A 17510-nucleotide genomic window follows, 5' to 3' on the forward strand; every position below is an offset into this window, starting at 1 on the left:
TACAATAAGGAATATATATATAAATTATATTAAATAAATAGTGCAGAAGTGTGCAAAAATAGTGAGGTAGTGGTCATGGGATGGTTTATTGTTCAATCAGAAATCTGATGATGGTGGAGGGGAAAAGCTGTTCCTACAATGTTGAGTGTGTGTCTCTAGGCTCCTGTATTTTCTCCCTTATGGTAGCAATGAGGAGAGGGCATGTCCTGGGTGATGGAGATCCTTAATGATGGATACTGCAATTTGGAGGCATCACCTCTTGAAGATGTCCTTGATGGCAGGGAAGCTGGCTAGGTTTGCAACCCTCTGCAGCCTTTTCCAATCCTGTGTAATGGCCTCTCCATACAAGACGGTAATACAACTAGTAGGAATACTCTCAAAATACTCTGCAGAAATTTGCTGGAGTCTTTGGTGACAGTTCAAATCTGCCCAAACTCTGAATGAAACAATCAACGATTGTGTGTTTTGGTAACACTAGAAGCCTTTTCTAATTTTATTTTTAACTTCTCTTAATGACCACAGTCTGGTCATTTTGCATTAAAAAGAGATACATACAACTAAGTTTCAATACTTTAAACATTATCAATAGCTCATTACTGTCATACCTGTTAATGAAGCTGCCCACTCCATGACAGCCAACTCACACCTCACGGCTTCTTTATTGGCTTTATTCAGATTTATGACCCTGATTTGCTATTGAACTAATTAACTTCAATTTCTACATAAAATTCTATCAAATCATGTTCAGAGTTCCCTAAAGGTTTCTTAATTACCAGAACACCAATTAATTCTTTCTCATTGCGCAACACCAGATCCAAAATAGTCTGTTCCCTTGTTGATTCTGCAACATATTGTTCTATAAAATCTATTATACTTTGTGATCAATATTATAATCAACACAAATTTTATTTCTGACATTCACAAGCATTTAAATAATGGTGGTGCTAGCTGCTAAACAATGGACTGTCATCTACATGAGCTCAAAGGAGGACATAAGCAGGAGCACAGAACTTTGAAAGGACATCATGTTCTAATTCACCTATCCGCATATAACAACAACAAATTGTGCGTGTAGCAAGAACTTTACCGAGATGCAATCTGGTATATGGTATCAGGGTAGCATGCACAAGGCCCAAAAATATACCTGTAGTCCCTTTGTCCTTGAAAGACAACCCCCCTCCAAAAAGAAAAATGGTGCTAGTAAACCTAATTTCTCATTTTGTTTCCAGAATACTATCTTCACTCTTTTAGTATGATAAGAATTAAGTTGTATTTGTATATCATAATGCAGCTACTAAGATAATCTCATAGCATAACTCATTGAGGTATATTGACTATTAGTTGTGTTGAAAACCACTGTTTTTATTTAAATAATACTTTTTATATGCATTCTTCACACTATTTGGCAGAAAGCGGTATAGCAGCTAAACTAACAGTTTATCACCTTTCTCATTTTTCATTGGCCAAGTATTTGCATATTGCCCACGTGATGTAATTATTTTAATTATATACAGTAGTTATTAATGAATTCATCACTATATAAGGAATTTTCTTCAACTTACCTACAGAATTGACAGAGTTTTCAGAAGTGTCATCTTTTATTTCTTCATTCCTTTGTCTATATGCCCTTTAGCATTAATTCCCCTCTTAGCATAATTTCTCAGCTCTCTAGTTAGCTTACCATTTATATAACACATACAAAATGCTGGTCGACAGTGCTTTTCCTTATAGATGCTGCCTGGCCTGCTGTGTTCCACCAGCATTTTGTGGGTGTTGTTTGAATTTCCAGCATCTGCAGATTTCCTCGTGTTAGTGTTTATATGTTTGTTTGTACTCTAAAACTGAAATTTTGGAATTAAGGCCGCTCGCCTGGAAGAACCCCAACAATCAAAAATTGAACAGAGACCCACTAGCTGGATTTGTCCACATATTACAAGTGCCTATCAACTCACTCAAAATATCAAAGTATACTCAGGATTTTTGAAGTTAACATGTAGGGCACCTGAAAGCAGATAGGTACATTACATATTATTTGCAGCAGTGTATTTCACTGCATATTTGGAATAGTAATGTGGCATTAATTTAGTTACTGTTCCTGCTATTATGCAATATTCACCATTTTGATCATTTATTTTCCATCAGCAGTGAAGCTGGGGGAGATAGTTCCAAGCTTCAATTGGGGGTTCCAACCTGGGGTCCACATACCCCTCAGTTAATGGTAAGGGACCACAGCATAAAAAAAGTTTGGGAGCCTCTGCTCATAGGGATTCAAGTTATTTAAACCTTGGATGAAAGGGTTTAACTAATAGATGAAACTCTACTGAGTTGTCCTATATTTTAAGAGTACACTGAAAACATGCTTTATGTGAAAAAACAATGGATCTTGTGGCTCAAAAATAATTTAAACATCCCTGTTCTCATTACAACCATACAGGAGCCTGAAGACACGCACATGGAGGAATTTAAGGTGGAGGGTTATATGGGAGCCAGGGTTTAAGGGTCAGCACAACATTGTGGGCCGAAGGGCCTGTACTGTGCTGTATTGTTCTATGTTCATACATAACACTTTCTCCCATCAGATTTCTTCCTCCTCAGCCCTTTACTTCTTCCACCTATCGCCTTCCAACGTATTACTTCATCCTCTCCACCCACCCACCTTCCTCTTTACCTGGTCTCACCTATCACCTGTCAGCTCGTGTTCAAGTCCCCTCCACCTCCCCACCCCACCCCCCCCACCTTGCTATTCTTGGGATGAAGAGTCTTGGCTCAGAATAGCTTCTTCTTCTCGGACATTAGATTTGGTCAAAGAACACCACCTCACTATTTTATTCTCTTTTTGCACTATTGCAAGAAGAGAATAAAGAGCTGCAAATGAACACGGTTAAAAATGTATTCCAATAGATGCCGGTTAATTGGGCTATCAGTTAATCGGGGCAGTGGCTTATTTGGGATAACCCTAAAAGAATAAAAACTAATCAAGAACAAGGATTCCCTTCGTTTATTTGGGATACTATGCTGCATAATTGGGGCAGAGGACTGTCGCCGAGCAGTTCTAACTAGTGTCAGTCATGCACACTTGCGTGGCCATTAGACACAACACCATGCTTAGAGGGAACAGTTTTTAAATAGTGTCAGTTGCCTGTATTTGTGTTCAAAAAATAGAAAATTTGTCACTTAATGTTGAAAAGAAATAAGCAGTAAGACAATTCAGAATTGTTTTGCTCACTGCAGTTTTATGCATTCAGGCTTGGAGATGCCAGAGACGACCTGGAGTGAAAATGAAACAATTTCACTACTTCAACAGGTTATAAACTATGAAAAGTTTGAAGGTTTTGACATTCATCTTGAAGATTTGGGGGACACAGTAGGTGTCTGTGCTGATTTTGTTCATTTATAGTCAAAAGGACATGACATGGATTAATTCCTCCATCGATAAATATTAGGAACTAATACACAGTTGTATAGTACTGTAGTAGTACTGGTAATGTTACAATTTGTTCTGTTTTATTTAAATACATAGTTTGTTACTCAGTTTGTTTTCTGTATACCTCTATTTCCATGAAACTTTAGCTAATTGGAGCAGCTGCTTAATTAGGCCGAAATGTACCAGTCCCGTTGTCTACCAATTAACCAGAATCCATTGTATTTTCAATGCCAACTGTGCTGGATGAACTGAGTTTTACTGTAAGGAGAAATTAATCCTATTGTAATCAAGATGTAAAGGAGAGCAAATCTGCATCAGACTGTTTAGATTTTTAGTAGTTTTTGCATGAGACCCATGGCAGTACGGCACTGAGGTACACTGAGGTGCAGCTCAGATGTTGAAGGTAAGTGGATGAGAAGAGAGATCTTGTGTTTACCCAATCAAGGCTCTCTGTAGGCCAAGCTTGGAAGTAGACTGAAGCCAACTAGTTACTATTTAATGTGATTCCTGATTTATTAAAATTTTAAGACATGCTACATTTACCTGTAGGGCTTCCATATATACCCAGCTGCAACCAGATGCTTTCGTTTTTAAATGAGCATCACAGCTGTGCTAATTAGTTTCAAAACATGGACATACATGGTTACTTTTTAACCACCAGGAAAGGGGCCTTATAAAGGTACACAAGACATGAAGACATAGTAAAACACACAGAAAGGATTTAGAGCAATAGGCCCTTCAACTCAATGAGGCCATGCCGAACTATTATTCTGCCAAAGTCTAGTTCCATGTACCTGTACAATAGTCCACCATATCCCTCCCATCCATGTACTTAGAAACATAGAAAACCTACAGCACAATACAGGCCCTTCGGCCCACAAAGCTGTGCCGAACATGTCCTTACCTTAGAAATTACCTAGGGTTACCCATGGCCCTCCATTTTTCTAAGCTCCATGTATCTCTCCAGGAGTCTCTTAAAAGACCCTATCGTATCAATATCTCTCATTATCTTATACACCTCTATCAGGTCACCTCTCATCCTCTGTCACTCCAAGGGGAAAAGGCCAAGTTCACTCAAGTTATTCTCTTAAGGAATGCCCCCCCCCCCCCAAAACCAGGCAACGTCCTTGTAAATCTCCTCTGCACCCTTTCTATGATTTCCACGTCTTTCCTGTAGTGAGGCGATCAAAACTGAGCACAGTACTCCCAAGTGGGGTCTGACCAGGATCCTATATAGCTGCAACATTACCTCTTGGCTCCTAAACTCGATCCCACAATTGATGAAGGCCAATGCACCACATGCCTTCTTAAGCACAGAGTCAACCTACGCAGCAGCTTTGAGTGTCCTATGGACTCGAACCCCAAGATCCCTCTGATCCTCCACACTGCCAACAGTCTTACCATTAATACTATATCCTGCCCACCTCACACTTATCTGGGTTGAACTCCATCTGCCTTATCCAACCTTCTCTTAAATGTTGCAATTGAACCTGTATACACCACTTCCATTGGCGCTTGTTTCACACTCCCACCACCATCTGAGTGGAAGTGGCCCCCTTAAACATTTCATCATTCACCCTTAACCCACGACCTCTAGTTCTAGTCTCATCCAACCTCGGTGGAAAAAGATCTGCTATCTCCAAAACCGGTTGTGGGTCTGGGATTGAGATTGAAGGAAGCATCCTCGAAGTCCTCTGTGTTGGCGGGATGCTTGAAGGAGATACAAAGCTAGGGGAAGTGAAGGGAAGCCAAGGGGTAAGCTATGCTTGGTGGTGGGATCCTGTTGGAGTTGGCGGAATTGTGGAGTGGGGGGGGGGGGGGGAGGAAGAGAAAGTTGTGCTTGATGGTGGGATCCCGTTGGAGATGTCAGAAGTTATACATAAGCAGACCCCTCATGTAATGCAGGAGAACCTTCTATTGAATAAGGGATAGTATAACAGCTCAGCTGGTACTGCTAATACCTCTCAGCTTTAGTGACCTGAATTCAGTCCTGATGTCAGGTGCTGTCTGTGTGGACTTGCACGCTCCGTGTCCTCTACTTGCTCCATTTTCCTTCCACATTCCAAAGACTGGTTGTGCAGAGGGATTTGGGAGTGCTTGTGCATGAATTGCAAAAAGTTGGTTTGCAGGTACAATGGGATATCAAGAAGGCAAATAGAATGCTGGCCTTCTTGACATGAAAGAGCAGGGTACTGGTGAGGCCACACCTAGAGTACTTCATGTAGTTCTGGTCTTCTTACTTGAAGCTTTGAAGGCAATATAAAGGGGTTTCACTAGGTTGATTCTGGAGGTGAGGAAGTTAATCTATGATAATAGATTGAGTTGTCTGGGGCTAAATTATGAGATGTATAGATAGGGTAAAGCAAGCAGGATTTTTCCACAGAAGTTGGGTGAGTCTACAACCAGAGGTAATGGGTTAAGGGTGAAAGGTGAAAAGTTTAATGGAAACTACTTCTCTCGTGAGATTGTGGAATAGCTGTTAGCACAAGTGGTGCATGCAAGCTCAATTTCAATACTTAAGAGAAGACTGGATAGGTACATGGATGGTAAGGTTATGGAGAGCTATAGTTCAGTGCAGGTCAATGGGAGTAGGCAGTTTAAGTATTTCAGCAAGGACTAGGTGGGCCAAAGGGCCTGTTTCTATGCTGTACTTTTTTATGACCCTATACTTGTTGGAATTCAGAAAATGAAGGATCTTATAGAAATGTAGAATTATGAAAGGGACAGATAAGATAGAGACAGGAAAGTTATTTCCACTGATGAGTGAGACTGGAACAAGGGGACATGGCCTCAAGATTTGGAGGAATAAGATTTAAGATGAAGATGAAGAAAAACTTTTTTCCAGTGAGCAGTGAATGTGTTGAATTCTCTGCCCAGGGAAGCAGTAGAGACCTCATTAAATATATTTAAGATGTAATAAGATAGACTTTTGCATGACAGCAGAATTAAGGGTTATGGTGAGTAGGTAGAGCTGCGTCCATTGCCAGGTCAGCCATGATCTTATGACATGGCGGAGCAGCCTCGATGGGCCAGAGAGCCTATACTTGCTCCTATTTCTAATGTTATATTCTTAATTGGCCACTGAGGGCTCAGTAACATTTACTTGGCTCTGTGCTGAATTGAGGCTGAGATTGTGGCCTGCTCTGGTTGCTCTGGGCTCATTGTCTATGAACTTATTTTTGTCCTGAATGCTATTTGCTTACTTTTATTGTTTGCATGATTTGTTCTTTTATTCTCTCTCTACATATTGGGTGTTTGACGGTTTTACTTTTTTTTAAAAAAATGGCTACTTTTGGGTTTCTTAGTTTCTGTGGCTTCCCGTAAGGACATGAATCTCAAGGTTGTATAATACATACATACTTTGATAATAAATGTACTTTGAAATTACCTCAAGTGTGCAGTAGAATCTGGGAGTTAGAGGAATGGTATTGATTGAAATGTGAAGTAAATAAAAAGGGATGAATGTAGGTCAATGTAAATGGGCAGTAAGGTAAACTCTGTGGCTGTACACCCTGCACCTGTGTTGTACACACGATGAATCTAATAGTGGTCCAAGTCATTTGTGGCCACACAGTGCCAAGACAATGTTAAGCTTGTGGTGATCAGATGTGTGCTGATATATATATATATGTATACTATATACTACAATACATGGCTCTGCATTATGTGCAAGAACATGGACAACAAAGAAGCAGTCTATTGTTAGATACAACTTGTGCAGTAATGCAAACATGGTTTTTGACAGAACTGTATTAAAGAGAAAGGTTATGCTGTGTAATCAAATTTCTAAACTCTTGACTATATGCAAATAGAATATTCAACTAAGATCGTTCAAAGAACTCAGACATACAAATCTTACACAAATGGTGCCTGGAAAACTGAAATGAGTTCTCTTTAGAACTTTATTCTTCCCCAAGCATGAAAGATCCCTCCAATGATCTTCTCACATACACATGCCTTATAAAAATACGCCTAATATACTTGTCTCTTGGTAATACATCAATGTCAGTTGCCCATCTGAACTGCTCAGCTAACAGATCACAACACTCTGTATCAGACTAATACCTCCATCTTTATCAAGCTCAATAATGATTAAATATCCAGACAAGCGAGGTAAATTACACCGCATCCCATTACGGTCTAATGGACTGTCAAAAGCAAAATCCCCAGGGCCCTGCTTAATCCTTTCTCATTTACACTCAGTGGCCACTTTATTAGGTACCTCCCATATGTAATTTAAATGCCTATTGAGTGTATGCTTGTGGTCTTCTGCTGCCACTTCAAGGTTTAAGGTGCTGTGCGTTCAGAGATGCTCTTCTGCACACCACTGTTTTAATTCATGGTTACTTCAGTTACTGTTGCCTTCCCGCCAGCTTGAACTAATCTGGGCATTCTCCTCTGACCTCGCTCATTAACAACACACACAAAATGCTGCAGGAACTCAGCAGACCAGGCAGCTTTATTCTATGGAAAAAAGTACAGCCAACGTCTTGGGCCGAAACAGTTCTCTCATTAACAAGGCATTTTTGCCCACAGAACTGCCACTCACTGGTGGATGCTTTTTGTTTTGTGCACCATTCTCTGTAAACTCTAGAGGCTTGTGCATGAAAATCCCAGGAGATCAGCAGATTCTGGGATACAATCATTCCATAGTCAAAGTCACTTAAATCTCATTTCTTCCCCTCTCTGATGTTTGGTCTGAACAACAACTGAACCTCTTGACCATGGCTGCATGCTTTTATGCATTGAGTTGCTGGCACATGATTGGCTGATTAGATATTTACCTTAACCAGCAGGTGTATAAGTATACCTAATAAAGTGGCCATTGAGTGTACAATCACTCATTCTCAACATACCATTACCTTACAGGTTGTATTCTTTTCTGATTCTTCACACTGTCTCTCTATAATATAACATAAGCTAAGCAATGAGCCCAAAATCATTTTCTGGGACTTGATTATTACTATTATTTATCTACTCATGCTACCAGCCATCAAGACACCCCCACTTCCTACAAAAAAACACAAAGTTTCTTCACTGCACAGCCTTAAAGGAGAGCACTGGGCAGACAGATACATAAACTTTTTTTTATTTAGAGATACAGCTTGGAATGGGTCCTTCTAGCTCAAAGAATTGCATGCCCATCAACCACACCCCCCCAATTAACCTACTAACCGGTACATCTTCAGACTGTGAAAATAAACCAGAGCATCCGGAGGAAACCCACACATTCATGGTAAGGACATGCAAACTCCTTACAGACTATGCCGGAATTGAACTCCAAATGCTGATTCCTCCAACTGTAATAGCGTTGCACTAACCGCTACATTACCATGGTGCCCCTATGTATATGTAAAGAAAGACTGAAGCACAGTTCTCTATTTTCTGCAACAGAAAATCCTAGTAGTGAGATAATAATGTTAACACCTTCTATAAAATGCTTTATAATAATTGTATATCAAGCTGTATGCAGCAAAGAAACTGTTTATACTTACTTCTTGAAGTTTATGTCCGGGAAATTGGAGTATTCGGGTTTTGCTTTATTACTCCGTCGTGGAAATGTACAAAAAAAGGCATTGGCCAGAAGGCAGGCTATTTGTTCTTGTGACATTGTGATGGAGTGATTCATCTTCTGCTTAAGCAATGGTATCGGCTGGCACGGAAGGAGGCAAGGTAGAGGTAATTAGTTTATTAATTTAGCAAACAGAAGTAAAATTACATTTACCAAATTATAGTATATATGGCAATTCAGTAACACTGCTGCAATCTACAAACAGTACTGTGGTAGCAATTTCATTCATCTCATTCGATTGGAAAATTTTCTTATTTGAGGTACTACTGATTTCTAGTGGTTTAGAAATCCTCATATAGTCTTGTTATAAATTGAAAAGGATCACAATATAGTCTGGATGCTTTTAGTCTCTTTTTAAATGCTTATATAATTGATTAATTAAAATTATACATTTAGAACTTAATTAAGCTTATGAGGATAGGTTGCTGTACTGTTCTATGTTCAAACCGAAGACAGTATAAGATTTTAGTGTGTGCTGCAATGTTGGCCCGGGGATAGCTGCACTACTGTGTTATATGGACTTGTACGATATAGAAACTGAAAAGCGCCAACAACCATATCCACCTCATTGTTACCTCTGGACCTCCCTGTTGCTTCCAAATTGTCAAATTACTTTCCTGACATGCAGCACCACAAGAGTGGAAATTTCATTCAACCAAGTAAAGTAACTCCACGCAATTACCACTTCACAAATTCTGTCTGAAACTCAACCATACTATTCACAATCTTGGCACCATATCACACATTCTGAGATGAGCTTTGGACCACGTCCATGCCATTGGTAAGACTGCCTTTTCCGATCTCTGTTGTTTTGTCCAGATCCACCACTGTCATCGTTTGTCGACAGCTAAAACCTTACTCATGCCTTAATCACCACCAGGTCCCTCACTGGGTATTACCTTTCAACCATCAGACTCCTGAACCAGCATGAATAATCTCAACTCTGAACTAATTTCACAACCTACAAACTCACTTTCAATGACTCTACAACTCATGGTCCTGGTAATATTTATTTATTTATTTTTATTTGCAGTGTTTGTCCTCTTTTGCACAATAGTTGCTTGTCAGTCTTTGTGTGTAGTTTTTCATTGATCATATTGTATGCCTTTGTTCTACTGTGAATGCGTGCAATAAAATGAATCTCAAGGTGACATATATGTAATTTGATGATAAACTTACTATGAACTGGTCATCTCCAAGCCTATTTCAGGGAACTCTTAGCTGTTTGCTTTTCCCTCTACCCATGAACTGATGCAAAACTTCCTGCACTATTTTAATTTGCAGTATTCAATTAATTGCAAAACATTGTGTTTTCTGACTTACAGTTGAGGAAAGCCATAAATCTCATTACCATATCCATCCACTGCCTCTTCCATATCTCAGATTTTCCTCAATCCTGCAATGGTCCAAGTTCAAATTCTCTCAATCCCTCAAAAACCTCACATCTGGTATCTCCATGAAAGCTCTCACCTTCTATTTTTCCTTCTTTAAATTTTCTTAATACCTCTCTCTGATCAAATAAATCCTAATATTTCCCTGTGTTCTGATAACATGTCTATGAAACACATTTAGACACTCTATTGCATTAAAGGCAAAATACAAATAAGTGATTGCTGCAGAAGCAATGAAAGCAAATCAAAACAGTTTGGGCAGAATTTTAACATTTCAATTTGAAGTGTGAGTTCATAACGTTAACTTAAAGGTAAATGTAAAATTTAAATGTAAAGAATAAAATGGCAGCTACATATTTGTGATTAATGCTCAAAGTAAGTTTATTATCAAAGTGCTGTACTGTATGTATGAAGGACCGAGACCCTTTTTCAGGACTGAGAAGGAAAGGGAAAACCACTAGAATGAAAAGGTGGGGCAAGGGATGGCGGTCTAGCTGGAACGTGATAGCTGAAGTCAGGTGGGTGGGAAAGGTCAAGGGTTGGAGAAGCAGGAGTCTGGTAGGAGAGGAGAAATGGACCATAGGAGAAAGAGAAGGGTGAGGGAGCTCGAGGGAGAGATGATAGATAGGTGAGGAGAAGAGGCAAGAGGTCTTTCCAGTCCTGAAAGAGGTCTTGGCCCAAAACGTCGACTGTTTATTCATTTCCATAGATGCTGCACAACATGCTGAGTTCCTTGTGAGCATTACACAGGAGGAACCAAACTTTTGTCACATTTTTGTTTCCAGTTACCAAATGGATTGGAACTACTGTAGCACGATTTACACCCAACTTCTACTAAACCAATTTCCTGATTAGGTTTGTCAGACACTGACATTTTCAGCATGGTGAGACAGGAGGGATTCATTCACGACACTACAGCACCAGTGACTTGCACACAAATTATTTTTACAATTATTTGAATTTATAGATCCTTGATAAGAAAGTTGCATTTTTCTGGCTCCAAATGTAAGCAATATTTGTCTATCCAAAATATACACATAGGTTTTAATTCTTGGAAAAAAATAGATTTCACTCGGCCCAGGTTTCTGCTTCCTTCCACTTGAGGGGCTTTGGTTCCGAGCAAAAACTTCAACACTTCCTCCCCACACACCCCCACCAACATTTGCTGCTAAATTCCTTCAGCTGATTGCTTGATGTCCCAGATTCCAATAAATGCAATCTTGTGTCTCCATGATTCTGGTATCCCTTTGCACTAATGAGTCTCAGTTCCTGCACTTATTAAGATGCTAATTTCATGCTCCCCTCCTCTTGCTGGGGCCACTATTCTTGCACCCCTTCTGGTTCTGCTGGCCATGCTCTTCTGAAACTTACTGGTAAGCTCCCGGGCAACAGCTCTTTAAAAAAGTAAACGAAATGTGTATCAGAATATTAATAGCCCAGATAATCTGTTAATACCACGAGCTTCCGAAAGATCCTCCGTATTTTCTGACCAAGAAAGATCTCCAACCACATCCTAGTCATTTAGTGTGATCAAATAGGCGTGGCCACAATCATCATGAGGAAACACTGGAGATGGATTGGGCATGTGATGAGAAGAGAGGCCAAATGCATCATCAAGATAACACTTCACTGGATCCCTGAAAGTTGGAGGAAATGCAGGAGACCAAAGACAACTTGGCAGAAATGAGGACCTTGAATCACATCTGGAGCACAGTATAGAGGATAGCCAAAGACAAACAGAGATGGAGGATCTTTATTTTTGCCCTAGATGCTAATGGCATAACTGGCAACAAGTAATCTGTTAATTCAGTGTTAAACCATTGAAGTCCCAAGTGTGTTGGATTAAGAGTATTTGTGATGTTTACCCAGCAACGTTAGTTTTACTATGAACCTTTGATAACTGCATGTCACAGAAACATGAATTACCGCATATATTGGATCATATAACATACAAAATCCATTAGCAGTATATATAAAATACTAACCATATATTTTCATTTGTTAATTATCAACAAATGACAGTTTACTGAATCCAAGATTTCAAACATACATACAAATTATAATTAATTGGAACTATCTAAATCCTACAAGAATACAAAGCCAAAGCAATTTATTTTCTTGCTAATAACTATATTGCATTAAGTATATCAAGCACAAGGTGGCTCATTAATCTTTCCAAATTTATGCACCATATACAAATGAAACATATGTTGCCAATGGGAAATGAGGAAGCGTGGATCACATGAAAGTATTTGGGTAATAATATTTTTGGAGTGATTAATGTGTGGAGTTAATGTTACCTCATTTCTAGTAGCACTGTGGGAGTATCTTCATATCAGAATCAGTTTTATTATTATTATTGATATACATCGTGAAATTTGTTGTTTTGTGACAGAAGTACAATGAAAGACAAAAATTTCTCTAAGTTATAAAACCAAGTGCAAAAGATGAATGATGAATTAGTATATGGGCGAAGGCAGAAGACCAGAGCAGGGTGTCCAAATAGATGAGGAGGTTTGAATGCGGGAGAAAGGATCATTGGCGTGGGCAGGATCGAGGTAGTATTCATGGGTTGATAGACCATTCTTAAATCCCATAGTGGAGGGGAAGAAGCTGTTCTTGGAATGGGGGCAGTAGTTATCACATGGGCAATAGTACATCAAGGAGCAAACTCACTATCATTTTACCACAGGCAGTGAATAATGAGCAAGGTATAATCATCTTGTCAGTCATAGCTACATCCTGTGAATGAGCATAAAAACTCCACTCAACATTGCATCAGTGTCACGCAAAAGTATGAGCTCTAACACTTACACAGCCACCTGAGCAAGAGATAAAACTGTTTATTATCTAAACCTATTTACTTTATTTGGCCACATATATTTGTTGGACTCTTTATTAGGTACAGCTGTACAGCACATCATTAATGCAAATATGTAATCAGCCAATCATGTGGCAGCAACTCAATTTTGTTATGTGCTTTGTTGATATCATTCTGGAGAAACGTTGTCTCATTTTTTAACTGCATTGCATTTGTGGTTTTTAAATGACAATAAATTGAATCTGAATCTGAATCTGATCTGAAATGCATTCAGAAATAGTCAAAAGGTTCAATTGTTCAGACCAAACATTAGAATGGGGAGGAACGGTAATCTAAGTAGCTTTGACTATAGAATGATTGTTGGTGCCAAATGGACTGGTTTGAGCAACACAAAAACTGCTGATCGCCTGTGATTTTCTCACACAACAGTCTTTGGAGTTTACAGGGAATAGCTTGAGAAACAACAAAAAAAAAACACCAGTGAGTGGCAGTTCTGTGGGCAAAAATGCCTTATTAATGAGAGAGGTCATATGAGAATGACCAGATTGGGTCAAGCTGACAGGAAGGCAACAGTAACTCAAACAACCATGCGTTAAAATGGTGATGTGCAGAAGAGTATCATCCAAGATGTCGGACCTTGAAGTGGAGGGGTGAAATACACTTCATTACATCCAGAGGAGGACTTTATTACATCCACTCTTGTTAGTAATAAAGTGGCCACTGGGTGCATTTCACAAAAAGGTGGTATATATAAAATAGATCAAAATCCAGTGACCTGCACAGTATGTCACTGATGAATAGATGCACTCCAGACATCATTATCCTTGATCTTCCTGACTCCCAGATAGAGACACTTATTTTTGTCTGAACACCAGTACCTGCATGTAACACCTAAAGAAAGCTGCAGAACTACCCTGGTGCAAGTCTATGTCTACAGAAGTACTGTATACAGATATTCCTTGCCAAAAGAGAAACAAGACACATTATCTGCAAATCTACAGTACAGAATGTTAAAATGTTAAAGGCAAAAAAAAAACCAGAAGAAAAATAAAAGCTGTGGAGGGACATTAGTAAGATGCACTCTCAAACAAATAATTGATTTAAATTTATAAAACATCAGATTTAATCTAGACCAAATACTCGTCTGCTTAGAATGGAAATGAGGAGGAGTTTCTTTAGCCAGAGAATGGTGAATCTGCTGAATTTGTTACCACACGTGGCTGTGAAGGACAAGTCATTGGGAATATTTAAGGCTGAGGTTGATAAATTCTTGATTATTCAGGGCATGAGAGGGAAATGGATCAGCCATGATGAAATGGCAGAGCAGACTCAATGGACCAATTATTGTTAGGAATTGGTCCATTTTTTTGATTACATGATTTCATGATTACATCAGTATGTTGGACCCAGGATAGATCCTCAGAGATGATGACACACTTAAAATTGCTCACACTTTCCACTCCTGACCTCTCAATGGGGACTGATGCAGTTCTCCCAACATCACCCTCCTGAAGTCCACAATCATTTCCTTGGTCTTACTGACATTGAAGGCGAAGTCACTGGGAATATTTAAGGCAGAGGTTGATAAATTCTTGATTATTCAGGGCATGAGGGGGAAATGGATCAGCCATGATGAAATGGCAGAGCAGACTCAATGGACCAAATGGCCTAATTCTGCTCCCATATCTTACAGTATTATAAATGCACCAAGCATGTATTTAGAGATACAGCATGGTCCAGAGTCACATCACCCAGCAACATACTGATTTAACCCTAACCTAATCACAGGACAATTTAAAATGACCAATTAACCTACTAACCAGTACGTCTTTGGACTGTGGAAAGAAACTGGAGCACCCAGAGGAAACTCATGCTGTTCACAGGTAGAACTTACAAATGGTGTCTGAATTCCTCTGGGGCATTCCTCTGTTTTTGTGGACGTTTGCGAAGAAAAAGAATTTCAGGATGTACAATTGTAAACATTTCTCTGACATTAAATGTACCCACTGAAACCTATTGAATTCAAGAGATTTTATTAAGCCGAGAAAAATATCATCTTCTTTCTTACACATTAGCAAACAAAAAAAATGTGACTTACTAGAAATAATTATTATGCCACAGAATCAATAGGTTGTTTTTTTTTTGCAGAGAACTGTAAATCAAAGTACGAACGAGCATTTGGTATATGCTTATCATTAATCTCTGCATTAAATCCTTGGAAATCACCAACTGATTCCAATCAGAACTAAAGAGTAAGTGATATCTTTATTGATCCACTTGTGGCCACTCAACTTTCTGCCCCATTAAATCTGTGGTAGGCCACACGCATAAAGAAACCACTTCCACAACCTCGTTACTACAAAACTGCATTCTGCTCTTTGTCATGTGAGGAGATTCATCATCATGTTAAGTTAGTGCAAGCAAGCTCTATTAAAAACATTAAAGTTAATGCAGCAGCAGTCCTGTTCATTAATGTAAATATATCAGCTAGACCACTGTCTCTTGAAAGCAGTTTGTGGGACATTAGTGCGTAGTGATTTTCTCTTTTACACCACGATTAATAATGAATATTATATTCAATATTAATTTAATATTAGAACCAAATAACCATCTGAACTTAAGGGCAAATAAAATGCCTATGCTAGATTGAACCGAGCTGCTTTTAACATGCATGTGAGGGCACAAAATACTGATCTTATTATTTTTATTTCCAATTACCCAACCCAGTTGGGTACCAGGGTGGAGATATGTCCCTATCAAAGGAGGTGTAAGGCACTTCCTCACTCCACTAGCCTGCAGGTCACCATTGGGCAAGGTGCAGCACTTGCTTAGCACCCAGCCCCGCCCCCCATCAGGGTCACGTGAAGCCATGGCAACAGGTGGTGTATGAGCAGCAGTCGTATGAGTATCACAAGTCCTGGTCATGCAAACTCTGACGCCAGACAGACAATCTCTGAAGAGTATTGATAATGGCTGGGGTCACCCGTTTTGTAGAGATGCTGCCCAGAAGGCAGCAATGGCAAACCACTTTTGTAGAAAAACTTGCCAAGAACAACCATTGTCATGGACCATGATCACCCACGTCACATGACACGGCACTTAATGATGATGATGACTAACACAAAAAAATGTAAACATCACTACAAAACAGAAGGTTTTCACACTTCCTACATAAAGTAATCTGCACAGTTGAATGACAAATAGGTGCAAGAACTAAAGAAAGTTTTGATGAACTTAATCCATGACGTAATTTAGAAACAAAATATATACTGTAATTTGAATGTCAAACTCCATTTCTTGGTACTATCATATTGTTTGACAACCTAGGACCCAGTGAAACTTCATTCCAAACAGATTGCTTTGATCTGAATACAAGAGCGTCATATAACCAATATCTAGAACAGGGGTTCACACATAAAATGCTGGAAGAACTTAGCTAGGGGTTTCCATCCTTTTTCTATGCCATGGGAACCCCAGATTCTAAAACAAAATAAGTTGCAAGAACTCTACCCAAGGCCTTCAAATGAACACAGAAAATTAGCTAACTGGAAGGCGGCAAAGAGTGGAAATCAAGAGAACTTTTTCTGGTTGGCTCTCGGTGACTAGAGTTCTACTGAGGTCGGTGAAAGGTCCGCTACTTTTCACATTATATATCAATGATATGGATGACAGAATTGATGGCTTTGGGGCCAAGTCTGCAGACATTACAAAGATCTTGGCCAGATTAAGACAATGCGCAAAGCAGTGGCAGATGGAATACTGTACAGAGAAGAGTATGGTCATGCACACCGCTAGAAAGAATAAAGGTGTAGACCATTTTCAGAAATTGGAGGTGTAAAGGGACTTGGGAGTCCAAGTGCAGGATTTCATAAAGGTTAACTTGCAGGTCGAATTGGTAATGAGGAAGGCAAATACAATGTTAGCAATCGTTTCAAGAACCCTAGTAAATAAAAGCAATAATACAATGCTAACACGAGGAAATCTGCAGATGCTGGAAATTCAAACAACAACACACACAAAATGCTGGTGGAACACAGCAGGCCAGGCAGCATCTATAGGGAGAAGCACTGTCAACGTTTCAGGCCGAGACCCTTCATCAGTAATACAATGCTAAAGTTTTATAAGGCATTAGTCAGAATATATTTGTAGTATTGAGAGCAGTTTGGACCCCGTATCTCAGAAAGGATGTGCTGGCATTAGAGTCCAGAGGAGGTTTATGAGAATGATGCTGGGAATGAAAGGATCAACTTAGGAGGAACGTTTGATGGCTCTGGGGCTGCACTCTCTGGAGTTTAGAATAAT

The 17510-nt window shown here is 39.4% G+C and overlaps 1 protein-coding gene across 2 annotated transcripts in view; it reads right to left on the reverse strand.

Moving 5' to 3' along the window:
* Nucleotides 1–17510, reverse strand: part of parga (poly (ADP-ribose) glycohydrolase a) — a 165024-nt gene that overhangs the window by 64441 nt on the left and 83073 nt on the right. For both annotated transcript variants that reach the window (XM_073025591.1, XM_073025592.1), the window contains exon 9: nt 8920–9077. In XM_073025591.1, the coding sequence (XP_072881692.1) occupies nt 8920–9077 (158 nt within the window). The remainder of the gene's footprint in view (nt 1–8919; nt 9078–17510) is intronic.

The sequence above is a fragment of the Hemitrygon akajei genome, chromosome 21, assembly GCF_048418815.1.
Source record: "Hemitrygon akajei chromosome 21, sHemAka1.3, whole genome shotgun sequence".
NCBI lineage: Eukaryota > Metazoa > Chordata > Chondrichthyes > Myliobatiformes > Dasyatidae > Hemitrygon > Hemitrygon akajei.